The sequence below is a fragment of the Lampris incognitus genome, chromosome 14, assembly GCF_029633865.1.
Source record: "Lampris incognitus isolate fLamInc1 chromosome 14, fLamInc1.hap2, whole genome shotgun sequence".
In the NCBI taxonomy this organism is placed as follows: Eukaryota; Metazoa; Chordata; class Actinopteri; order Lampriformes; family Lampridae; genus Lampris; species Lampris incognitus.
Window position 1 is genome coordinate 24,453,985 of NC_079224.1, and position 27,552 is coordinate 24,481,536.

General features: G+C 45.3%; 1 protein-coding gene across 1 annotated transcript; it reads left to right on the forward strand.

The window, feature by feature from the left end:
- scinlb (scinderin like b) lies at positions 1 to 26,055 on the forward strand. The gene is made up of 17 exons (XM_056293723.1): positions 1 to 157; positions 3,131 to 3,318; positions 4,554 to 4,708; positions 8,870 to 9,031; positions 10,292 to 10,441; positions 11,014 to 11,103; positions 15,072 to 15,204; positions 15,848 to 15,936; positions 16,288 to 16,503; positions 16,705 to 16,838; positions 18,048 to 18,138; positions 18,924 to 19,094; positions 20,252 to 20,426; positions 20,633 to 20,748; positions 21,793 to 21,870; positions 22,090 to 22,150; positions 25,073 to 26,055. The coding sequence occupies exons 2-17, from the start codon at positions 3,138 to 3,140 to the stop codon at positions 25,231 to 25,233; spliced, it is 2,163 nt and encodes a 720-aa protein (XP_056149698.1). The 5' UTR covers positions 1 to 157; positions 3,131 to 3,137; the 3' UTR covers positions 25,234 to 26,055.
- Positions 26,056 to 27,552: the final 1,497 nt, after the last annotated feature.

Consider the following 27,552-nt stretch of genomic DNA (forward strand, 5'->3'; position numbering starts at 1 on the left):
TTATTACATGGACAGACCCATAGACTGAACACTCCCCTTAATAGCGGAGGGGAAAAAAACACACTCCGAGAGGAGATCCCGACCCGAGTTACTGTCACATCTGCTGCCCTGCCTCGTCGGAACCACTCTCCCTCTCGTGTGATTCATCCAACTGACCGTGAGTTACTTTTATGAAGTATATCGGTGCACGCGTGTGCGCGATGTGCGTCTTTTCGAGCTCCTTGTGTGGCTGATGGCATCGTAGCGTGCACGCTCGCGGAGCCGCCTGTTACTGGATGTAGTCCGCGTGCCGTTTAAAACTGGTGTGCACTGATGATAAAACTCAGTAAACGCGTGTTTCTGTGTTCGGGACGTTTCAGAAGATTCGATCCTAAATTGTGCCAAGCCTCTCTCTATCTGCCTATCCGATCCCCGGGTCATGCAATGTTCCGTTACGAGCAAAGGAAGGGGAGGGGGGGGGGACTCGCACAAAACCTAGTTTAACTTAGTACCACACAGTTCACGGTGCGATATTAAGCTAAAAGACGCAACTTTGAAATACCTTTTATTGTACTTTATGAATGACATAGTCTGCAAAGGGAGACGCGTGGGTGCTACGACGACAAATGTGTTACGTAATTAAAATGCAGAGAGATTTAAAAAAAAGGAAAAAAGATCCAGGCGAGACGGAGGAGTTCAAATCAGATGGCGTTTCATGTAAAAGATGCATGATTTATTCTATTCTATCTAAGGGAGGCTCCGTCTCTACCACCCTTCTAATTGTGTTAATTACTGTGGTGAATAGTGGCAAAAGGTGGTTGCAGCCAGGCACAAATGTAAAGCAAACTGAAAGTAGTTTTGCAGCATGCATGCTTTTATCGATCCATCTGTCAGACTGCGGAGCTCTGCTATAAGGGCCAGTCCCTGCAGCAGAAGGCTACGGAGGCGGCTGGAGGCTACTCACAAAACAGATCAAATTACCAGCTGCAGCATCCCATCAGCAGTCAAGAGGTGTTGGCACTGCAGATGTGTTTTGGTGATTATTTGACATACTAATTATAAGAAACAAAGACGGCACAAGATAACACACAAGGGGACGGGGGGGGGGGGTAAATAAGCAACTGTGGGCCAACTTTGAGTTTTAATGCATGTATATTAGAGCACAAGCTTTTAGATGTAAGCCTCGCCTTCGTCAGGAAGTCTGTAAATCAGCAGTTTATCATTATGGGCCTCCCTGAGCGAATGGCCACAGCAGCAATAATCCAGGGTTAAACCGCCTTGTAATCTCCCCGTTGTGTAATACGGCTGGACTGGAATCTGCACAATCTCTCCGTCTTGGTACCGTAAGGACTCTTTTCCATCAAAACCCGAGGATGACTAACTTCCGAAATCCAACTTCTTCATTTTTTTTTTACATTTCTTAAAAGCGACAGTGGGTGATTCATAAACATAGTGATGGAGGCCTGCCGCTTGTATAAAATTGAAGAATGCTGCAAAGGGAAAAGTATATGACGTAGCGGTACAGAAATAGAAGTTACTGCTATTTGTTTTTGGCGCTGACATGTGAGCCGAATATGCTGAAGTCATGTGTTTTGCATTATGAACACTTGAGCGTGTGGTGATTATCTTAAATTGATTTTAAAGTAAATTTGACACGGTGATATTAGAGTCATGCCTTACACCAAGCCACGGCACTCTTAGTACTGAACACCACCAGGCGGATATACTGGTGCACCAATATTATTGCTTATAATTTGCTTTTACTCATTATTATGATTTTGGATTTTTTTCCTCCCTTTTTCTCCCTAATTGTATTCGGTCAATTACCCCACTCTTCCGCGCCATCCCGGTCGCTGCTGCACCCCCTCTGCCGATCCGGGGAGGGCTGCAGACTACCACATGCCTCCTCCCATACATGTGGAGTCGCCAGCCGCTTCTTTTCACCTGACTGTGGAGTTTCACCAGGGGGACGTAGCGCGTGGGAGGATCACGCTATTCTCCCCCCCAGTTCCCCCTCCCCGCCGAACAAGCGCCCCGACTGACCAGAGGAGGCGCTAGTGCAGCGACCAGGACACACACCCACATCCGGCTTCTCACCCGCAGACACTGCCAATTGTGTCTGTTGAGACGCCCGACCAAGGTAACATGGGGATTCGATCCGGCGATTCCTGTGTTGGTAGGCAACGAAATAGATAATGTTTATGCATTGTAATTATTTCTTGGATAAAAGTAATATTTTAATGCACCTGAACAATTAGTTTACTTTTGAAATAAAAAGAAATGAGATCGTCTTATAACTGCTGTGCAGAACCATCTGCACCTTAAATCTAAATATTGACACTGGATCCGAACATCCTGCATGGAAGAGTTGTTCAACCCATCCAGTCCGAGAATATTTGAATGAAATGGTACCATTAAACCACTTTGTGTTGTCTATAGCGAAGGTTATCTTCTCCCGCTCTTTAGATATGACCCACATCCAGGAGCAAGTCTGATTCCCATGCAGCTTTATTGCATGGGCTTAAGGGTCATGAAACTTAACATGTAGTCGGCACCAGTGCAATTCTAGTTCACATTGTGGGACTTTGACCATGTGACTTCTTCAACGACAGCAGTAGTCGGCGTCTAATTATAGTTTTAGAAACTAGTTAGACTAGACTAGCTGAGACAGAAGTTACTCATATAGTGATGGTGGAAGTGTGGTGTGGGGCCCCTGGTTAAGATAACACAGGCATTAATACCTATTGTTGGTGTCTCTTTTCAACCAAGCACTGCTCTAACAATGTTTTGTAGGTTCGTTCAGGCAGGATGTTAGGATATCCACACCCACATCAGAATCAGCTCACATTCAGTTTGTAATACCACTTGCAATACTGAAATCTTCCCTTTTCTTAACAACGGTAGCTGAACTTCTGCAGAACTCTAGCACTACTGGCAAATGAGAGAAGGACAATTCCAAAATACTCGTTTAAATCAGCCCCCTCTTTTTTTCATGGTGTCTCTTCGATGCTCTCCATTTTTTCCATAATCCCCACCGCCCCCGCTGCTCTACTCTCCTCATGTCCTGTTCTTTTTGCGTTTGTCTTTTAGCTCTGACTCTCTCTCTCTCTGTCTCTCTCTCTCTCTCTCTGTCTCTCTCTCTGTCTCTCAGAGCCGTCATGGTGTCCCATAAGGAGTTTGTGGGTGCAGGAAAGGCGCCAGGGCTGCAGGTGTGGCGTATTGAGAACATGGACCTGAAGCAGGTTCCCAAGGCACTCTATGGAAACTTCTACACCGGGGATGCCTACCTGCTACTGTACACCACCCCAGCTCCCTCCCATTACATACACATGTGGATGGGTGAGTAGACAGACACACGTGCTCAAACATGTGTGCAGAAGTTCAAGCACACATTTAGATTAGCACCTTTCAAGACAGAACCACTAATACACCTTGGTAGTTATAGACCGATTGAGATGGACATAGATAGTACGAGACATGGTATGAGAGGTTTGCCTCTTTGAGTTTCTCATCTGGTTATTGCAGTATAGTTACTCTGAGGCAACCACAGGTACGAGTTGAGTCTGATCTCAGCGCTATTTCTGAGTTTGTTTGGGGGTTTTTTTTGGGGGGGGGTTAAGCATAAGAGAGGAGGTCATGGAAATTTTCCACCCCCAAAATCGTACCACTGAGTGAAATTCTCTCCTACACCACTTCCTCTTCTGTTGCCTATTACTTCTCATAAGCTTCATTTCAACATTGCTATTAACCTGAACAGATGCAGAGCGCCTTGCTGCCCCAAAGCCATAAAGTGAAGCAAATTATCTCCCCATACCGTGTTGTCTCTCTCTGTGCTTGCATTGCCTACCACACCTTTTTCCCCCCTCTCCTCTGTTACACATTATACCATTGACCCGCCTGCCACGGCTTGTGCGTGCTGACTCACATCTGAAATAGCTCTATAGAGTAGTCATTGGGAACCCACAGAAGGCTGGCATTAGTCCCAACATGTCCTCCTTGAGCCAAGAAAATACTCGTTTGATACTATCAGCCAGGCATTCCTCAAACTGTCTGTTTGATGTTGCAAAAAAAAAAAAAGTAAAGAAGTACCAGAACATAATTAATGTGGGATGGATGTTCATCATCTATCATTATGGAAACGTTTTACTCTGCACTCGCCGCCGCTGTCTTTGTGGGATAAATGAAAGCAAACCAGCTCCGTCCCTGTGTATGGTTCTCTGTGGAATAAATATTCCATGACTGACGCAGGGGTTCACATAAGGTCACCGTAGAGCTTAAAAAAACCTGAATTTAAAAATGCTCATGTGTTGAAATGAACATGGCTTTTGAGGATTTAGCCTTTAAATTCATGAGCTTTTGAGAAACAGTACTGAAAACGCCAGTTTGATCATTGATCATGAATAATTTCAGCCCCCCCCCCAGACAACACTAAACAGTTTTCACGAGACTGGCTTTTCTTCAATACATCCGTGATTACCTACAGGACTCCTTTCTTCTTTTTTTTTTTTTTTTCAGTCTTTTCTTTGTGAAAAAAATGTCTCATCTCTCTGCCCCCCCATCAATCTTTCCTCCAGGGGAAGAGTGTTCTCAAGATGAGAGTGGCGCAGCAGCCATCTTTGCAACCCAGCTGGATGACTTCCTGGGAGGAGGACCTGTGCAGTTCAGGGAGGTCCAGAACAACGAATCCATCACCTTCCTGGGTTACTTCAAATCTGGCATAAAGTACCAGGTGAGCTTAACACAGCAGGGAAAATCTGAGGCTGGGAGAGTCTGAAAAATGATGGGGGGCTTTTTTATCCCTGTCAGGCTTTAGTCTGGGAGGGGATATTGTGTTTGGTTGCGTATGTGGGTGTGTGCACGCGTGTGTGTGTATATATATATGTATATCTGTCCGCGGCTAATCGCACATACTACTGGGCCTATCAGCCCAATATTTTTTGTACACAGTTATGACTGTATGATGAAGACCCTCTCGTGGTTGTGGTGATTCAAAACCTTTGAAGAACATTTGTTCTCGCTACCGCCGCTCCCTCTCTTCATTCACTCTCTAGCTCACTCGACCAACGCTGCTCTCTGTCGCTGCCCAATCTGAGTCAATGGGTCTCGAAAGTAAACAAGAAGTCGATCGTATATCGCAAGTCAACAAATCATTCACTGCTGATGTCAGCACAGGAGAACTGGAGGAACACTGGATGAACCAAAAATAATAACCTCTGTCTTTATTTCCATAATATAATAAAGCTTGGTAAAGCGTTTACGCTTGCGCATGCGTGACTCACATCTACGGTTGACTCGGCTCAGGCAGCGACACGATCAAATGTTATTAAAAGAATTTCGATAATCCAACAAATTCCAATGTTATAAAGGAACAACTTCCTCTAGGTTGCAGTCAAAACAGGAAGTGTTGCATATTCTTGTCACTGCCCGATTTGAGTCAACCGTAGAATTGAGTGGCGCATCCTGGTAGGCGAAAAAAGAGCTGGTTTGTCGATCAAATCCGAGCTCCAGAGAAAGGAAGATACACCCAGCGGGGATCTGCACTCTTCTAGTTTATAATAATAATCTTCATTTCGGACACACAGCTGGTCCATAGCGCGCACACACACACACACACACACACAACATGTGAGGCGTCCACATACACAGTTGGTCCATAACAGATACAGGCTGTCTCGCCAGTGCTTTTGAAGTCGGGATGTGAACCGATAGCAGCTTTTCGTAGGGCTGGTTAGAGCCTCCATGATGCTGTTCTCGAACACATCCAGGCGACACATAAAATTATACATTAGCTGTCTTAAAAGTACATCACATGTAGGCACGTCTGAGGACACAAACAACAGACTGGCACTATGCCATCTGGGGACATTAAGCAACAACCTCATAGCATCATTGTAAGCTACTCTGAGCCTCTGCATACTTCTCTTCCTGTAAGAAGACCAGAGATGAGCTGTATACAGAGGTGTTACATAAGCTCTAAACAATGAACACTTGACATCAACAGAGCACATAGAGAACTTCCGAAGCAGCATATTAGCCTGGGTATAGATTTTACAGCATTGTTGGTATCTATCTCTGTCATCTGTCAGATCATCAGAGAGGACATGTCCAAGATATTTTATTTCCTTGCATGTATCGAGAGGACTATCTGATAACTGTCTGTGAATGTTCTCATTCATCCAGGTCATAGTTATCCAAAGGAATTGAATCAAGTGCAACTGGACTTGGTTATATATCCGTGAAGACGTTTCACCTCTTGGATGAGAGGCGAAACGTCTTCACGGATATATAACCAAGTCCAGTTGCACTTGATTCAATTCCTTTGAATATCTGATAACTGAAACACAGGAAAATTTGGTTTCCTGTCCTCTCTAGCTCTGACAATCATGACCTTACTTTTTTTGGCGTTATATTTAATGTCATGTTCTTCGCCATACTGCGAGCACACCTTCAGTAGCTGCTGAAGTCCAGCACGATATGGGCTAACTAAAACTAAATCATCAGCATACATGAGGTGATTGACGACAGAGCCACCCACAAGACAGCCCGTGTTACACCCATTCAGCTGTCTCGACAGGTCATCCGTATACATGCTGAACAAAAAAGGAGACAAAATTCCACCTTGGCGAACCCCATTGCCTACATGGAATGGGGCAGACACATCATTGTCCCATTTAACCTGAAATGTCTGATGAGCGTACCGGAAGACAAGAATTCTGACTGTATCATTTGGAACACCTCTAGCCAGCAATTTCATAAATAATTTCTCATGGTTAACCCTGTCAAATGCCTTGGAAGCATCAATAAAACATAGAAATACAGTAGAATTTTGGCTTCTATATTTGGCCACTATCTCCTTTAGAGCATAAATGCACAAATCGGTGCCGTGTTTTCTTTTAAATCCAAACTGATTGTCAGTCGTGAGAACATACATTTCCAACCTAGTTAGGAGAATTCTTTCCAGCACTTTAGACAGAACACTGGCAAGAGCAACAGGTCTATAATAATAGGTCTATAATAGGTCTATTATAGACTGATTAATTAGGTGTTTGGTTATTTGATTAATTGACCGATGTCGTGAGGAAAAAACAACAACAACAAAAAAAGGAATGGACACAAGATGAACAAATCGGGAAGTAAAACGTCAAAGGCAGACCTTGTATCATAAAATCCAAAGTGATAGCTGGGAGGGGCTACTTCAGAGGATTTCACATTACAGAAATAGAGGTAGGGGTTACGAGTTGGAAAGGGTATCAATATATTATATCTGAGATCCTGTTGACCTGCATCAAAGATGAGCTAACCTCGGGTTTAATGATTAGCAACATCCCGTGACCTTTCCCATGCATCGAAGCTTGAAGTCTGAAGTCCAGAGAGCACAACAAACTCTATTTATATGTTTGGGTGTGTCTGACTGACTGACTGAATCAACTCTGACACCATAACTACGACAGCACTATCAAGGGCAACCATTTTGAAAGACCCTAGCATGCCTAGCTTCACTCGACATCTGTTTTTCATTTGCATGGATGTGTACTTGGGTGCTTTTAAAATGTTGTAAACAGCTCTAACTGCATCCATCCGCCTGTGTTCTGCCTGAGTTTTGCACATGTGCACAAACACACGCGTGCGCACTCATACACAATGCTGCTCAGAAAGAGAGCCGCAACCAAACCTCATTAACTCCCCATACCTCTGGTAACCACACGGTCAGAACAGGACACGGTCCCCCCATTAAAACAAACACTGCTGAATTGTTACCATGGAACATTTTACTGCCTTTCTCTCGAGAAGGGCACAAAGACAGCGTGAATGCGCTTCCCATTTTTAGCCTTGCACGAACAGCCGCCCCTAACCAGGCTAACAAGACTGGGCACTCTTTGGGTCTAAATGCTCAGCTTTGAATGGACAAAGCTCAAACTTGAAAGTCCCCTTTCATAAGCTACAGGACTGAATCTGTTTTAAACTTTCTGTTGAACTGGCTGTGAATCAGAGGAACTGTAGTTTCCATATCAATTTTCACAAATAAAACAGCTTTCAATCCATGATTGTTTTCAGTGCGAGAGCATGTTCCTCCTTTTCTCACCCTCAGCAGAATGTGTTTCTGGTTTTCATTTTCAGTAATTCATTTGCATGTCTATTTTGCCTGTTTTGTTTAATGGCTTCACTGAGGATGGCATGCTACGAGAGAATCCCAAACCCCAGGTAAAAATCTGTTACGCAGGACAGACATGATTCAGTCCATCCGTCTATCCATCCATCTGTCTATCCGTCCATCTGTCCATCCATCCACCCATTATCGATGCTCATGTAATCCAGTTTGGGGTCATGGGGGGCTGGAGCCTAAGATAAGAGTCTTCACCGTAAAAAGCAAGAAATCCTGGTGGTTCCAAGGACAGAGCACTTCCCACTTCTGTTTTTGATCAGTCTTATTGGTTGTGTTGTTCTAATTATCTACGGTATTGGCACCATAACCTCATGGTCCAATTTATGGCCATTTATTCTTGGATTATGGCACTGTGTAAAGCTTGTTTTATGAGCACTATATTGGTTGGTCTGTGTCCCATATCCTCACCTGACCTCTTGTGAGATCCTGTTTCCCACCATTCAGGAGTGCATTTTGTTGCTGCTGTTTGTCTTATTTATAACAGTCATTTGTGATCTGTCGGTAATGTCACTAATAATCATTATGTAAGGGTGTAGTCATCAAGCAGATTGCATACAAAATTGAAAAACGTGAACATCTTTCCTCCTGTGACCATGCTCACAAAGACTTCAAGGAAATGTTTGATGTTGCTGCAATTTCTTGACATGTAAAAATAAATGAAAATGGTTCTCTATGTGACTTGTGACTTTGCCGTTGCACCTCAACTTAAATCCTGTTTTGTCACAGAATGGAGGTGTGGCCTCTGGTTTCCAGCATGTAGTGACCAATGACATGAATGTGAAGCGCCTGCTGCACATCAAGGGTCGACGGGCCATCAGGGCCACCGAGGTTGCCTTCTCCTGGGAAAGCTTCAACCAGGGAGACTGTTTCATAGTTGACCTGGGAAAGGTAATCTGACTAGTGTGTGTGTGTGTGTGTGTGTGTGTGTGTGTGTGTGTGTGTGTGTGTGTGTGTGTGTGTGTGTGTGTGTGTGTGTGTGCCAGGTTTTCTATGCTAATGGGGACATTTGGTCCCCATTAGGATAGAAAACCCTGAAACCAGCTACCTTGTGGGGACATTTTATGAGTAACAGGGTCTATTTTAGGGTTAGGACTAGGTATAAGGGTTAAGGTTAGAATTAGGATTAGGTTAAGGTTAGGGTAAGAGTTAAAGTTAGGTATGTAGTTATGATGGTTAAGGTTAGGGTTAAGGGCTAGGGAATGAATGTAGTCAATGAGGGGTCCCCACAAGTATATGGTGACATGGTGTGTGTGTGTGTGTGTGTTCAGAGTTTCTCAAGTGATTATATGCTATTATATCTATATCAATTAACGAAAATAATTTGCAATATTATGAGGGATGCACTTTATCAATGACCATATTAAGATAATTTAGGAAACCATGATACCCACCCTCAATGTACAAGGCATTTGGGTCAGTTGCTCTTTCCTTTAAATAGACTGACCTGGTGAGCTACAACCTCGAGATGATTTCTTTTGTTAAGTCTACCTCACTTAGTGTAGATGAGGGGAAGGGGCCTTGCTAAAGCAGACTTGTTGGAATGTGGATAGTGCAGTAAGATTTAAGTGCCTTCGAACAGAGTATGTCTTTAGGTGCCAGATGTGACAGCTTAAATGGGTCAGGACCTGTCATGCTGTTGGGTCTTTAACATCCACCAAGTGTCCTGTGTGTACCTGGAACGGTGTGTCACAAATAAGACATCAACAATACAGCGGGCCAGTCAAAAGAGGCCAAAGAAGACTCACAAAAATTGTGCAGAGCAGCAGACTGATTTGATAGCTGCCATGACAGTAAAGTACTGTTACCAAATGTGATGTGTTCCATTAGCGTCCCCTACAGGTGGCGGGCTGCCTGTACAGCTGCAGGTGGCTCCGGGGGAAATAGCCTCTGCATGCATTACATTCCCTTTAGAGAGACCTGCAAGTGTAAACAAAAAAGAAAAAGATGGACTAACTCTGTGTGTATCATGCAGTGGATGTTGAAGTCGAAGCGCCCCCTCATCGTAGGTGTCATATAACAGTGGGGCCTTAGAACAGGACATTGGACATGCCAGATAGAGATGGAAAGGGGAGAAAATCCTCAATTTCTGTCTTCTCTGTTTTTCTTTTTGCCCTCTTTCCTGCCTCTCCTTTCCATTTCCTGCTCCAGGACATCTTCCAGTGGTGTGGCAAAGAGTGTAACTATTTTGAGAGGCTGAAGGCCTCTCAGGTGGCCTTCGATATCAGGGACAATGAGAGGAATGGCCGAGCCAAGGTGCACATGGTGGATGACGGAGCAGAGCCGCAAGAAATTATACAGGTGACAAACACATCCAAATATGCTGCCTTACGCCCCCTCTCTCCCCAAACACACACACACACACACACACACACACACACACACACACACACACACACACACACACACATGCCTCATTTGTATTTCCCTCCTACCTCCTACTTCCCCCCATTCTCTCACTCCTTCACTCCACTTTACATGGCTTCTCTACCACACAGTGAAGTATTCCTCCCAGGGGAGGTGTTTAGTGAGTAAACTCCATATGCGTTGTTGAAGGACTCACTGTGGGAACGAGCGGACACAATAGCTTGCTTTGTCCAGTGCCCGCTATGTGCCAGCTCTGTGCCATAGCAGCATTGTAAACTCTGCCATCAAACAAGAGAGGAGGATAAGCTCCAAGAGGGCTAATGAGAGAGAGAGAGATCGAGAATGAGAGAGAGAGAGAGCAAGGCTGCTCTGTATCTTTGAGCATGTAAGGGTGCATACTTGTGTGTTTGTGCATAAGTAAGTGATGGATGGATGGATGAAAGAACAAGTGAAAGAGATGGGGTGTGCACTAATCCACCATGGTGTTTTGGTATGGTGTGCTGTAGGCTCTGGGGCCCAAACCCAGACTTGCCCCCAGCACCATGGATGACGATAAGGCGGACACCTCCAACAGGAAGAGGGCGTCCCTCTACATGGTGAGTAACTAAAGTGACAGCGTGTCAATGTACAAACGTTCCACTTTATGGTTTTTCAGTGCTTTGTGGACCTGTGCCAGAAGAACACTCGCATATACAAACACAATTTTCAAAGATGAAATGTATCAGCCATAATTTATTTGAGCACCTAAAATGTATGTGTATCTGTGTTAGTCAAGTTGAGCCCCCCCCCCCCTTTCCTCCCTAATTGTACCTGGCCAATTACCCCCTTTTCCAAGCCGTCCCAGTCGCTGCACCGCCCCCTCTGCCGAACCGGGGAGGGCTGCAGACTACTGCATGCCTCCTCCAATACATGTGGAGTCGACAGCCGCTTCTTTTCACCTGACAGTGAGGAGTTTCACCAGGGGGACGTAGCGTGTGGGAGGATCACACTATTCCCCCCAGTTCCCCCTCCCCCTCGAACAGATGCCCTGACTGACCAGAGGAGGTGCTAGTGCAGCAACCAGGACACATACCCACATCCGGCTTCCCACCCGCAGACACGGCCAATTGTGTCTGTAGGGATGCCCGACCAAGCCGGAGGTAACACGTGGATTTGAACCGGCGATCCCCGTGTTGGTAGGCAACAGAATAGACCACTACGCTACCCGGATGCCCATCAAGTTGAGTTTTTTATTTATGTTATTTGAAAGTCCAAAGAGGCCCACACTTTAGAATCTGAGGGATAGGGGGTGTCTGGGTAGCATAGCAGTCTATTCCGTTGCCTACCAACACGAGGATTGCTGGTTCGAATCCCCATGTTACCTCCGGCTTGGTCAGGCATCCCTACAGACACAATTGGCCATGTCTGCGGGTGGGAAGCCGGATGTAAGTATGTGCCCTGGTCACTGCACTAGTGCCTCCTCTGGTCAGTTGAGGCACCTGTTCTGGGGGAAGGGGGAACTGGGGGGAATAGCGTGATCCTCCCATGCGCTACGTCCCCCTGGCGAAACTCCTCACTGTCAGGTGAAAAGAAGAAAAAAATAATCTGAGGGATAGAACGTAAGGTTTTATGTCCGATGGATAAAACAGATAAGTCCATGTAGTGCTTTGACTCCCAATCCGACCAACACTTGGGTGCAACCTGTGGCGGATCCCATCGTCTTCACTCTTGTGTTGCCATGGAACTAGATCCTCCCAGGTCAAGCAGTGTGGACCAGCGTCGTGACCTGATCACCACTTTAATCAAGGCTTTCGCGAACAGCTCCAAATTTTTAAGCGCACACCTTAATCTCTTGGAATGGATCCTCGGACACGAGAGATGCCAACGACGATGAGTGCTTTGTATGTAGCCGTAAGAAGTCAGACATAGCATGGATAGAAAACCAGTGAAGAGAGGCTAAGATTAATGTAATTATGGTCAGTTTTTCTAGTTTTAGTCGTTTCTAGTAGCATTTAGTTTGCACCCTCCGGAGGTTCTTGATGTTAGTAGGTGGCAAGCTGCAGAATAAGGCATTGCAATCATCTAGTCTAGATAGCATGAAGGTGTGAATAAGGGTCTCGGCATTAGCAACCAGTAGGCTAGATTGGATTTAAGCAATATTTCAAAGGTTGACAAAAGGACTCTTGGTAATTTCTCAAATGTATAACTCAAAAAAAGCTGGATTAAAAACAACACCATGACCCAGTATAACAGAGGAACACTGGGCAATCACACAATAATCAACTTTTAACAAGATAGAAAATAAGGTTTCCTATCTCATTCCCACAAACAAAATACAGGTCTCCTTTACAGAAAGGTTTGCAAACATTATATATGAAAACAAACCTCTTGCACCTCAGAATAGATATAAAACTGTGTTAAGTTTCAGATTAAAAAAATGGTTGCAATTCAATAAACGTTTGAACACAGTCAGCAGTTGGATACAATACAATACAATACAAAAAAATACATTACAATACAATACAATACAATACAATGCAATACAAACAGCTTTATTAACCCCACTGGGGCAGTTCGTTTGGAGAAGCTAGCGAACACAAAACACAGTAACATGCAAACAAACAAATAACACAAACAATGAATAATAACACCCCAGGGCTAAATGTGGAATAAAATCTATAAAAATACACAATAAGAAACACAATAAGATAAATTTGATAAAGACGATGGCAGCGTGGATTCACATTTGCAGCAGCCTCACCCGGTGCTGTCCATGCAGTGTCTTTGTCCACGTCTCTGTCTTAGTTTGTGTCTTCGTTTGATGGCTGGGAGAGCCTGGTCTGCTGCGTCCTGTGGGCCCAGGGATCACAGCCCTGCCTGGATCTGTGCCTGAAGAGGAAACACCGAGGGCAGTCTGACAAGACGCAGAAATGGGGCAGGCTAAGCTAACTGCTAGCCCATGCAGACTGGCAGTTCTGATAACACTGAGGGTGGCCTGGCGGCGGCCTCGCCTAACATTGGCTGTTTTTGGTGTGGAATGCGGGGAGGTGTGTCAAAGGTGTCTGGCTAGCATTGGATTGGCTGGGGGAGCCTGGTCTGCTGTGTTCAGTGGGCCCAGGGACCACGGCCCTGCCTGGAGCTGTGCCCAAGGAGGATGCACCGAGGGCGGTCTGACAGGAAACGGAAGCGGGGCCGAGTAAGCTAACTGCTTGCCCATGCAGACTGACAGTTCCGACAGTCATCCTGACGTTCGCTCTCTTGGACAGTGAATTTGAAAAAATATATATTTTGGATATATGTGTTTTGTAGTTTTTTAGTTTTTTTTGTGGTTTGGATATATGTGTTGTAGTTTGGATATGTGTTTTTGTCTTTGTGTTGCAATGCTGTGGGCTGGGGGAAACGATATTTCATTTCATTTCATGGGTTCAGGTTATGAATGAAATGACAAATAAATGTTCCTGATTCTTGAAAGAATCTAATAAAAAACACTATGGAGCATTTAATAATCGAGTTGCAACAGGTATGAGTGATTTAGAATAACAGTTAGTTTGACAAGCAGGTAAAACATAACGACGCCCTGATGGCAACAGAGAAAATTCACTTGCTAGAACATGTCCAGAAGAAGCCAAAATACTTGCTGCTTTCTGGAGGATTTGTTGGTTGCAAAAAGAATTCAGATCTCTTTGTTTCACTCTGGTGAGCTTAGAACAGATTTTAACGAAGTTGTTAAGGCTGTTTCTGTCTTTTACCATGGGGCTATGAAACCAGCAGATAAAAGATAAACTCAGAAGACTCTCAATAAAAGATTGATAAAAGCAACAGAGGAAGACAGGGCTGACAGTAAAGGAATTTAGTTTACAGAGAAGGTGAATTCTCTGTTGCCCCCGTTTCACAATAGCCTCAGTGTTCACATCAAATTGAAGGTGCTCATCGATGATAGTGCCCGAATATTTGTATGATGGGACCATTTCCACACTTTCATTATGTATGATGCACTCTTTGGCTGCATCTCTGTTACGTCTAAAATCAATAATCAGTTCCTTGGTTTTAGAAACAACCCAAGAAGTTGTTATCACACCAAGGAATAAAATCAGTGAGAGCATTCCCATGGACTGATTCTGAACCTCGGAGGAGGGTCAGCAGTGCAGTGTCGTCAGAAAATTTGACCAAACAGCCGCCCTCCTGTGTGTTCCTGCATTCATCAGTGTACATAATAAAAAGTAAGGGTGAAAGGACGCATCCTTGTGGTGAGCCCGTGGATATAACTAGAGTCTGAGAGACAGCCATTTACAGACACCTTCTGCTCTCTGTCAGTCAAGAAGTCCAAGATCCATAACACAAGCTGGTGAGGTAAATTAAAATCACATAGCAACCTATCTATTAAAAGATGCGGCTGCATCGACAGTGTTTCAATGGAGGGCGCTGTGCAGGAATTACAGATAGGCTCTCCAACGTTTGCAACTAGTGCTCATGATTTGATGCTATAAAAAATATATATTACAATCATTAGCATTGTCTTTCACTGGTTGTGAATCTTTGAAATGAACTAACAATTGAAAGTGATAGATATCCTTTTGTTTTGTAGATCTCTGATGCATCCGGCACCATGAAAACATCAGAGGTGGCCCAATCCAGTCCTTTCAGACAGGCCATGCTCACTCCGGACGAATGCTACATCCTGGACAATGGGCCTGACAAGAACGTTTTTGTATGGAAAGGTGAGACTGGGATTATAGGAGGATGTGAAATGTTGGCTGAATGGCTGTGGCTGTAACTTGCCGTTGTGTTCTCCTTATCATTGCTGCCAGGTTTCCATTTCCCACCACTGCTTTTCTGATTTATACACTTAAAATGGACTCATTTAGGCGGCAAAACACCTACGCACACAAAACACGGCGTTCAAGACATGCATACAGCAATGCATGCTCAGCTGCACTTGCCCAGATTTAATTTGATTACAGTTGTAGCACCAAAGCATGAAATTCAAGTTCAAGTTTTATTTCCATTGAATGCCTAAGTAAGTTTGCACATACGCGAGGTGACTGATCCGTGTTGACAGTGTCGGTTTTCGATGGGAAGATTTTGGGTGTTGATAACTCAACTGTTGAGCATCCCAGTGGTTGATGCTGAAGGACACCTTCAACAAAACATCTGAAATAGGAGGTATCCACTCAGCGACAATGATGACATACTCAATTGGCCCCTCCCTATCTCTTCTTACATTTCACCTGCATAAATGCCCTCCCAAATATAGCAAAAGAACGCCCCCCCCCCCCCCCACCAGATCCTGTATGTTGGTAAATGTTACTGGTTGGGAATTATGACTTTTCCGTTGTGTCGTCCTTATCTGGTTCTACACAGGTCCCAAGGCCAACACGTCGGAGCGTAAAGCTGCCATGTCAGCAGCAGAGAAATTCATCAGAGACAAGGGATACTCCAAGAAGACACAGGTAACCTGCCAGATATGTAAAGAGACCCTCTGATAAGTATACTATTTTTTTATAAGACAACAGGTTCATGCAGTAGCAATGCATCACACCTTTGTTTTCAAATCCTTGTATCACCACCTCAGCCTATTAGGGGGGAAAAATTAATAATTACCATGGATGTATTTTTTTTCTGTAAAATTTGAATATATGGAAGATTCTGCAAGTTCTGCGAGTTCTGTGAGCATAAATAGAGAAGCCACTCGCAGAAGCAACTGGGAAATGGTGTCTAGGAAACAAAATGGCAACAAAGTAAATACAGGAAGAGCAGCTGAGTGTTACTATTAAGCCTCATCCCCCTCCTGTTCCCTGCAGATCCAGGTTCTTCCTGCAGGGGGGGAGACCACCCTGTTCAAGCAGTTCTTCAGTGACTGGAAGGACAAAGACCAGACTACTGGCCCTACTAAGGCCTACACCATTGGTCGCATAGCTAAGGTGGAGCAGGTACCCTTCGATGCCTCCACCCTCCACTCCAACAAGGTCATGGCTGCCCAGCATGGCATGGTGGATGATGGCAAGGGGAAGGTCCAGGTACGACTGTCCATACATATGTGTGTGTGTCTTCGTATGTGTGCACATGTGTGTATGCCTCACTGTTGGCCACTGTTTACTTATTCCGACAGGCTCAAGATGATGTGGTTTGATAAAATTTAGATCATGTGAGAAAAGGCTTAGAAATAAGAGAGGTGAGTTGTGTTTATCGGCTGTATGCGGGTGTGTTTTGGTTTGCAGATCTGGCGTGTTGAGGGCGGTGACAGTGTAGCTGTGGACCCCTCCTCCTACGGACACTTCTTTGGAGGAGACTGTTACCTCATCCTCTACACCTACAAACAGGGAAGCCGAGAGCAACACATCATATACACTTGGTAGGATGTGAGGGCATTGGTTATGTGAGAAGTTATGTTTATACTGTGAGCTATACATCTATGACTACCTCTCTCTCTCTCTCTCTCTCTCTCTCTCTCTCTCTCTATATATATATATGTGTGTGTTTTTTTTTTTGGAAACCGTCAATGGTGTTGATAAAAGTGCTCAACAAATGAGGGATGGAATATTAAGATAGATGTTGGACAAAAACCCTTTAATTCATAGCAGTACAAGCCTGTTTCGTGCATCACGCACTCATCAGCTGCCAAGTTGGCTACTGGCAGCTTGTACAGCCTTGTACTGCTATGAATTAAAGTTTTTTTCTTTATATATATTTTTTCCTGCATCTGTATCGATATATATATACTATATATATCCACCCATTATCCAAACCGCTTATCCTGCTCTCAGGGTCACGGGATGCTGGAGCCTATCCCAGCAGTCATTATATAATATATAATCCAGTAGTTCAAGTAAATTCTTTGAGAGAGTATAAGCCTGTTTCATGCCATAAGCAATCATCAGCATGATTTTGTTGAGCCCTTTTCCTACCGTTGATTGTTTCTTTTAACAAAAATATATATATACGTACATATAGATAGATAGATAGATAGATAGATAGATAGATAGATAGATAGATAGATAGATAGATAGATAGTATTAGCAGCTGATGAGTGCATGACGCACAAAACAGGCCTGTACTGCAATGTGTTAACCTTTTTTCCTGTATCTTTATTGATATTCCGCTCCTCATTAGTTGAGCACTTATAACAACAGCATTAATGGTTTCGGAAAAAAATGCTATATATACATATGTGTGTGTGTGTGTGTGTGTGTGTGTGTGTGTGTGTGTGTGTGTGTGTGTGTGTGTGTGCGCGTGTGTGTGTGTGTGTGTGTGTGTGTGTGTGTGTTTATGTGTGTGTTCTACTTGACTCCTTGACTCTTAATTATTCTGCTTTTACTATGATATTGTGAAGTTGGAGCTGTGTCCATGGCAGTCAACTCACTGTACACAACCACACTTAGTCAAAGAAAGACCATATAATGAGCACAAAGTGACACAATTTAAAACAAGCTGTGTGTGTGTACGTGCGCATCTGTGTGCATATGCGTGCATGCATGAGTGTGCGTCTGTATGCATGTGTTTGCATGCATGCGTGTGTGTGTGTGTGTGTGTGTGTGTGTGTGTGTGTGTGTGCCTTTCTCAGGCAGGGGCTGAAGTCCTCCCAAGATGAGCTGACAGCCTCTGCTTTCCTGACAGTGAAGTTGGATGACTCAATGGGAGGATCCCCAGTCCAGGTTTGTTTTGTTGACTTAGCCTGTGAGAAACACTTTTCAACTGCCCTCTGTGTGTACTGTACAGTCCCACATTGCTGAAAATACTTGAAAAGGAAAATGGGCAAACTGCATCAAAAACTTTGCCCAGAGTCACAGATTTGGGAATTGTGACCAAATAATTCTTGTTTTGATTTCTTCCTCTAAATTGATCCTGCTCAGTCATCCAATGGCCTTATTCATAGAAATCACATTTCTAAAGTAAAACGTTAAAGACAAAGGAAATGAGTGTCCCAGACCTAACATGCATCAGTGACTTTTTCCCCTTTCCCAATCATCACCACTGGTTAGGTAATCATACAACCGACAGCAGATCAGTTATTGCAGTAAACCCTCGTCCTTCTCCCTTTGAGAAACACAAATGATTGTGTTTCTCACGCAGTCATTTGTGTGATGATTGTGTCATCACAGTGAGAATCATCACAAAGTCACGCTTGATTGCGTGATGATTCTCACACAATCGAGCATGATTGTCATCTGTAGGTAACCAGCAGAGGGCAGTGTCACAGTATGTTTTTTTTATACGTCTTCAAGTTATAAATATATTTTTCATGTTTGTATAAGTCTTGCCAAGCCAAATGTACCTAACAGTGCAACTACAGAACCTTGCAAAAAAAAAACAAAAAAAAAAACAAACAAAACTTTGTGTCAGTCAACATGCATGCAGACTACGGCAAAAAAAATAAATGGCAGAAAACAGTTTTTCTACCTGTCCTACATCTTGTTAAATTTTAACCAAATATGTACAGGTAAGAGTTACCCAAGGCCAGGAGCCTGCCCACCTGATGAGCCTGTTCCAGGGGAAACCCATGATAATCCACAACGGTGGGACGTCACGCAAAGGTGGACAGACGAGGGCCGGCAGCACGCGTCTTTTCCATATCAGGCAGAGCTCCTCCCGTGCCACACGGGCTGTGGAGGTAAGCTTTGTTTGCATGTATGCTTCCATGCTTTATGCCTGTGCCTGTGCCTGCATGAACCACTGTATGACATACCAACGTAATAAATCAAGCAGCAGCACGCTAAGCATGTCGAAAAGTCAGCCAGGAAGAAGAGGCAGAGATAGAACTCTTCCTTTGTTGGGCGGGGGGGGATTTTTTCCCCCTTTTTTCTCCCCAGTTGTATCTGGCCAATTACCCCACTCTTCCGAGCCATCCCGGTCGCTGCTCCAGCCCCTCTGCCGATCCAGGGAGGGCTGCAGACTACCACATGCCTCCTCCCAGGAGCGTGACGAATCAGCATCAGGCCCTAATGCAAGATGGTCAAAGTGGGCCCTATAGTAATAGGTCGGATCACCATAACGCGCACCTCTAAACACAGATGAAAACATAACGGTGACGGCACACCTCTAAACACAGATGAAAACGTAACGGTGACGGCACACCTCTAAACACAGATGAAAACGTAACAGTGACAGCACACCTCTAAACACAGATGAAAACGTAACGGTGACGGCACACCTCTAAACACAGATGAAAACATAACGTGATGGTGCACCAAAGAAGTTCTACTTACATCATAGGCTCGCTGCACAGGCCCATTCACCTCCGTCGGCGGGGCCCAGTGCAGCCGCGCTGCCTGCCTTGGCCATATTCAGCCGTGCAGGGCGGGCCCCAAATCACTGCGGGCCCCTATGCAGCTGCATACCCTGCATATATGGTAGTTACGCCCCTGCCTCCTCCGATATGTGTGGCATCGCCAGCCGCTTCTTTTCACCTGACAGTGAGGAGTTTTGCCAGGGGGATGTAGTGCATGGGAGGATCACGCTATTCCCCCCAGTCCCCCCCCCCCCCGACAGGCACCCTGACCAACTGACCAGATGAGGCGCTACTGCAGCGACCAGGACACATACCCACATCCGGCCTCCCGCCCGCAGAGACGGCCAGTTGTGTCTGTAGGGATGCCCAACCAAGCCAGAGGTAACACAGGGATTCGAACTGGCAATTCACCTGTTGGTAGGCAACGGAATAGACTGCTATGCTACCCGGACACCCAGATAGAACTCTTCCTAACATTAATCTGTCCCCTGTTCCCGTTCCCTTCTCTACCTCGAACTGATGTGCATCTCTCTCTCCAGGTGGAGCCCTCTGCTTCCAATCTGAACACCAATGACATTTTTGTGCTCAAAGCCCCGAACGGCATGTTTGTGTGGCGAGGCGTGGGTGCCAGTGACGAGGAAATGGAAGCTGCCAAACATGTGGTGGGCTTCCTGGGTGGCAGCGCTAACAATGTGTCAGAGGGCAAAGAGCCAGGTAGGCGTCCTCTGAGCTTACACCAACAGTAGGTTATATTGCAAAATCACGAGACTAAAGGTAAAAACAATTTGAACGGTGGGCTGTACATTCACTGCAATGTTTAATGCTGCCACACAGTCCCGTTTGAATTGTGGCTTTGGCCAAATGGGAAAATGACAAAATGCCAAACACATGAACTCTGTTGTCTTCCTTTCTCCTTCCAGCTGACTTCTGGTCTTCTCTGGGAGGTAAGAAAGACTACCAAACCTCCAAGAGTCTGCAGAATGTGATCCAGCCTCCACGTCTCTTTGGTTGCTCCAACAAAACCGGCAGACTCGACGTAAGTCCCAGAAAGTTAGAGACATTTCACCCCAAAAACAAAAACAAAACATGTTTTTCCTCTTACCGTTAGTGCTATTTATCCATCTAGATTGTTTTGGTGTGAGTTGCCAAGTTTTGGAGATATCGGCCTTAGAGTTGTCTGCCTTGTCTCGAATACAATGAAACTGGATGGCACTCGGGTTGTGTTGCTAAAAAAATACATTTGAAAATTTTTGAAAAACAATGTCTCTTTCCAGAATTCATGACCCGGTTACTCAAGATAGTCCACAAGCCTTGTCGTGATCAGTTTCATGTAGGTGTATTTCGGTCTTAAGAAAATAGTTCCTACATGAAACTGCTCACAACAAGGCCTGTGGACATTCTTGAGTAACCGGGTCATGATTTCTGGAAAGAGGCATTGCTGTTGAGTTTTTCGAATGAATTGTTTTGGTGCTTTGAGCAAGCCAAGTGCCATACACTTCCATGGTATTCAAGAGAAGGCAGACATCTCTACGGCTGATATCTCCAAAACTCAGCAACTCGCAACAAAATGATCTAGATGGAGGAATAGTAAGAGGAAAAACATGTGTTTTTGATTTTGGGGTGAACTGTCCCTTTAAGAGAGCACCATTCTTCATTATTATTATTATTTAAGCTTGTATGTTAAAGTTTTGTTTCGCCAACATACCATTTTGCACAACACAAAGATATTGTACACTTGAAAAGGAAACTGTCATGATTGCAACATGTCACTGGCGGAAAATCCGTGACTGTGAAAACTACAACCCTTACTTCCGAATTTGCTGTTCTAAATACAGCTGTTGTAACGAATACTACCGAATGTCATCATCACTAGTGGACACCTTTTTTGCACAATTTTGGCAGCGTTTCAGAGGCACAAAGAGGACTGCTCAGCATTATGGCTGCTCATTGGGCATTATCCCTGCAACATGTAGATGAATATAATGTTGAAAATCGTTATTGTTTCCCTGTAAGGCAAACATAAGCATTACAATCCATAGAAACACACGTTCTCTCTGTGTTTCTTTGCACTGTCTCTAAGGTGGAGGAGGTACCAGGCGACTTCACCCAGTTGGACCTGGCCACTGATGATGTCATGCTCCTGGACACCTGGGAGCAGGTAAGATGACTTCCAATCATCGTTCAGTCATCATTATTGCAGTCATCATCACGATAACCTTAGGAACAGTTGGATCAATATACAAAATTTAGTTGTTGAATCACACTGAAGAGGCCCCACACAGCCTGGACTGAGGAACCTGCATGCACATGTGAATCTGTATGTGAATGCTCTCTGGGTTGAATGACTGTGAACTGAGTGTTTCTCTCCTTCCTGTAGATCTTCATTTGGGTTGGCAAGGACGCGAATGCAGAGGAGAGGACTGGCGCGCCAAAGATAGGTTTGTTGCATTGTATTCTCACAGAAAGAATCACCTGTAATGCTCATCGTACTGCCTCGCTGTACATATATATGAAGCTAAACAATCTTAAGTATCAAGCTTTTCTCTGTGTTATTTAGATATATTTTACTGTCACAAATGAAATATCCAGGCAGGGGTATATGGGTATACTTATATGTAAATATCCAAAATAGGGCATCCGGGTGGCATGGCGGTCTATTCTGTTGCTTACCAACACAGGGATCGCCGGTTCGAATCCCTGTGTTACCTCTGGCTTGGTCGGGTGTCCTACAGACACAATTGTCTGCGGGTGGGAAACCGGATGTGGGTATGTGTCCTGGTCGCTGCACTAGCGCCTCCTCTGGTCGGTTGGGGTGCCTGTTCGGGGGGGAGGGGGAACTGGGGGGAATAGCATGAGCCTCCCACATGCTACGTCCCCCTGGTGAAACTCCTTACTGTCTGGTGAAAAGAAGCGGCTGGCAACTCCACATGTATTGGAGGAGGCATGTGGTAGTCTGCCGTCCTCCCTGGATCGGCAGAGGGGTGGAGTGGAGACTGGGACAGCTCCGAAGAGTGGGGTAATTGGCCGGATACAATTGGGGAAAAAAGGGGGAGAAAAAAAATCCAAACTAGACAAAAGAAAATCTATTTGTTAAGATCTATTAAGGCTTGCAGAAACCATTTGGTTAGCTAACTTGTTTCTCCATTTTTTATCCCTAAATACAGTTTTTATCCAACATACTGTACATTAAAGCAACTGGATGTTGCCTCAATGCTATGTTATTGATTAAATAAACTGACATGAGGTCAACAGTCTGTCTTTTAAATTACATAAGAGGTTAGTTCACACATCCAAACAACCATCTATCACTGAAACCCACCCATGTGGATAATGTATTTATACAGTTTTACGGTGCTTTTCATCAACATGCTGGGAGCATAATTATTATTATTTTTTTTTTATACCTGGAGGATGTCTGTCCATTTTAAAGTAATGATTTTGTCTATGTGAAACGTTGTACTTTTCAGATTATTTGCAAAATTCAACATGACCTGATCTGGATTTTTGTTGTCGCCACCAACATGCAGACTTTTTCCCTATCTCGCAGCATGGACTGTAAAACTGTATTCTGAAATGCATAATTTGGGGACATAGAATGAAATCACATATTACCTGGGTGTATTTATCATTGGTTGTCGATGTGTGAAGTATGTTCTTTAGAATGTGCTTTCAAGTCAAGTAAAATTAAACTGCATTTATTTGTATAGCCCTAAATCACACTTTAGTCCCAAAGGGCTTTACAGTCACTGTACAATGTACAACACCCCCTATCCTGAGACCCCCGATTCAAGTCAAGTCAGTTTTATTTGTATAGCCTGATATCACAAATTACAAATTTGCCTCAAGGGGCTTTACGGCAACACAGCAGGTTCAGATTCAGGCGAGGAAAGACTCTAAAGGGGGGAAAAAAAGCTTTCTAAATGAATTAGAAAATAATAGTGAACAGCCTATGGTATGTGTACTAAATACTAAGATCATTCCACAGTAATGGAGTATTTTTTTATGGTAGGTCATACAGACAGCAAGATTTACCAATTGTCGGGCATCCGGGTAGCGTGGCAGTCTATTCCGTTGCCTACCAACACAGGGATCAGGAATCAGGAACAATTTATTGTCATTTCCTACATGTACTTGCATACACAAAGAAACAAAATTTTGTTTCTCCCAGCCCACAGCAGTGTCACACAAAAACACATCCAAATTTCCCCAAAACGACACCACCAAAAACAACGAGAACAAAGCAACAAAAACACAAACAGTTAACAACACAGTCCACTTAGTGCAACACAGTCCAAAAAATTCCTCTGTCCAGAGAACAAATGCCAGCCAGGATGACCGTCAGAACTGCTGGTCTGCATGGGCTAGCAGTTAGCTTAGCCTGCTCCGCTTCTGCATCCTGCCTGACTGCCCGCGGTGTTTCCTCCCTGGGCGCAGCTCCGGGCAGGGGCCATGGTCCCTGGGCCCATCGGGCGAAGCAGACCAGGCTCCCTCAACCGATCCAACGCTAGCTCTCCCAGCCGGACACCTTTGACACACCTCCCCACACTCCACACAACGACACAGACAAAAACACTGCACAGTCGACGCCAGGCGAGGCCGCCACCAGACCGCCTCGGTGTTTCCTCTCGGGTACAGCTCCGGGCAGGGCCGTACAGCTCCAGAAAGGGCTGTAAGCTCTTTCAGCCAATCCAACACCAGCTCTCCTAGCCATTAAACGAAAAAAAATCGACGAACAAAATAAAAAACATCACATGAAGACACAAACTTAGACGCAGACGTGGACAAAGACACTGGTGAGGCCGCCACGAACGCAAGTTCGCGCCACCATCTTCCCACCGGTTCGAATCCCCATGTTATCTCCGGCTTGGTCGGGCATCCCTACAGACACAATTGGCCATGTTTGTTGGTGGGAAGCTGGATGTGCATATGTATCTTGGTCACTGCACTAGCGCCTCCTCTGGTCAGTTGGGGCGCCTGTTTGGGGGAGAGGGTGAACTGGGGGGAATAGCGTGATCCTCCCACACGCTACGTCCCCCTGTGAAACTCTTCAATGTCAGGTGAAAAGAAGCGGCTGGCGACTCCACATGTATCAGAGGAGTCATGTGGTAGTCTGCAGCCCTCCCTGGATGGGCAGAGAGGGTGGAGCAGAGATCGGGACAGCTCAGAAGAGTGGGGTAATTGGCCAGGTACAACTGGGGAGAAAAAGGGAGGAAAAAAAAAGATTTACCAACTGTTGAAGTAATCCACACTGCAAAGTGTCCAAAAAAGACAAACTACAAAATGTAACTGTAGCATGAACTCTACCGCCCCCCCTTCCTCCTCCTCCTCCTCCCCTGCTTATCTGCTTCTCTATATTTCAGCCAGAGAATATGTGGACTCAGACCCCTCTGGTCGCCGTGGACTGCCCATCACCACCATCAAACAGGGAGCGGAGCCCCCAACGTTCACTGGCTGGTTCCAGGCGTGGGATCCCAAGATGTGGGAGACGGATCCATTGGATCGAATCCGCATCCGTTTCTGAACCCCAAACTCCAAGCGCTTATCCTCAAGCTCACTATCTAGCATTACCTTTAGCTGATTTTTTTTTTTTTTCAGTTTCTCTGAATCTGCAAGTGCCAAAATCAGATCTAGCTCTGTCGTGTTTAGGAATGGATGTCTCTTTGCATTGGTCACAGTGCAGTGCACTATGTTTTAGGAATAGAGCTTCATACCATCAGTAGGCTTATAATCTCCACTTCTCTCCTTGGTTTACTGAGATGAGAACACATTCACTTGTATTTGGTAGACACAAGTGGCTTATTGTTCTGCTGCATCCTACAGCAAGTCACCTTCGTATCATCATCACATCTTCACTCAAACCCAGAAAGCGTCAGAATATCAGAATAAAGAGCACAGGGAGTTAGGAAATGGAGCCACTTAAGACCACGTAAGATGTCCGATATTTCTCCTCCCTTGCTTCTTACTTTAATTTGTGTGAAGGGGATACCATCATGCCTATTATCCTTTCAGTATAGTGGGCAGCCATCTTTTGGGTTTCATTAGTGTTGAGTAGAGGGAACACGAGTTTTGTGCAGATGCATTTCTCAAAGCCTCTGCACAGTGTGGATATGCTGCTGTTCAGTTGCTGATCGCGAAATGTGGCATATTTGAGTCTGTTCACTACTTCTAGAAGTTGCATGCTGCATTTTTATATATATAAAAATAATGATTTGTAATATTGAATTTTAGAAGGTAAATATCAAATGCGGTTACTTTTTTCTTCCTTTTTTTGATTCCATTTTGGATTGAATGACAAATGCTCTTATGGATGGCTTTTAAATAAAACCTCAGTATTTTAAAGCTGTGCCTTCTGTATGCGCATGTGTTTTTGATTTTCTTTTACTTTTTTTTTTACATTTTTAGGGTGTAAATATAATAAAAGCTGACAAGTTTGAAATGTGCGTTAACAACACACAGCCGATGTGTGCATCATGTTGAATAAATACGTACCCAGCCAACAGTAGGTCCATAGGAACATTGGCATAAGACAGGCCATGTCTTGACTTGGGGACAGGAGCAAAGGCGCTGGCATCCTCCAGGAGCTCGGTCCGCTGACAGGCGGTGGACCAGGGTTGTGGTGATGGGAATGAAGTCCCCCGGGACCCGTAGCGGCTGACCATAGACCAGCTCAGCCGATGAAGACTGGAGATCCTCTTTGGGGCGGACCGCAGGCCTAGCATGACCCAAGGAAGCCGGTCGACCCAGCTGGCATCGGTGAGGCTGGCCCACAAAGCATTTTTCATGGAGCAATGGAAACGCTCACACAACCCGTTGCTCTGTGGGTGGTACACCATGGTGCGATGGAGTTGTATTCCCAGGCCCTCTGTGATGACTGTCCAGAGTTCAGATGTGAACTGAGGGTCCTGGTCTGAGGAGAGGTCGGACGGAGTGCCTAACTGGGCTACCCAGGATTGAATGAATGCCCAGGCCACCTCCACCGACAACAGTGGGACTGCCTCAGGCCACCTGGCGGTTATGTCCATCATAGTGAGGAGGTGGGTGAACCCCCGGGAGAGGGGAAGGGACCCCACCAGGTCCAATTTGACATGGTCAAAGCATCTCTCCGGAACCAGGGAAGGGGCCAATGGGGCTCTGGTGTGAAGGTGGACTTTGGCGTGCTGGCACGCCACGCAGGATCTCGCCCAGTCCCTCACGTCCTTCTTCAGTCCAGGCCAGACAAACTTAGTAGCCACCAACATGAACCGCGTCAAAGATGCACTGGTGCCAACCGATGGGAACCATGGGTCAAGCCTGACCTGTGGAGAAGTCACAGAGGAGTGTGGTGCCAGTGTCGCCGAACACCACATCATGCAACTGTAGTGCAGTGTCCACCAACCGATAAGCCTGCAGGTCAGCATCATCCACCTGTTCCACAGGCATGTCAGCGTAGTCGAGACCCAGGTGTACGGCACCTGCCACAGCCCGGGAGAGACAGTCAGCAATGAAGTTGTGTTTCTCGGCCACATGCTGGATGTCTGTGGTGAACTCAGAGATCTTCGAGAGATGGCATTGCTGGCACCCAGTCTTCGGCAGTTCAGCCTTGGTCATGGCTGATGCTAGTGGCTTGTGGATAACGAAACGGCAGCCCTTCAGCAGGAACCTGAAGTGCCGGATGGTGAGGAACAGCCCCAGGAGCTCCCGGTTGAAAGTACTGTACTTCCTTTTACTGTCACGTAGCTTGCGACTGAAGAAGGCAAGCGGCTGCCAGGTCCCGCCTACCCACTGCTCGTACACCGCTCTTACAGCATAGTCAGATGCGTCAGTTGTGAGGGCAACCGGGGCAGTGGGTGATGGGTGTGCC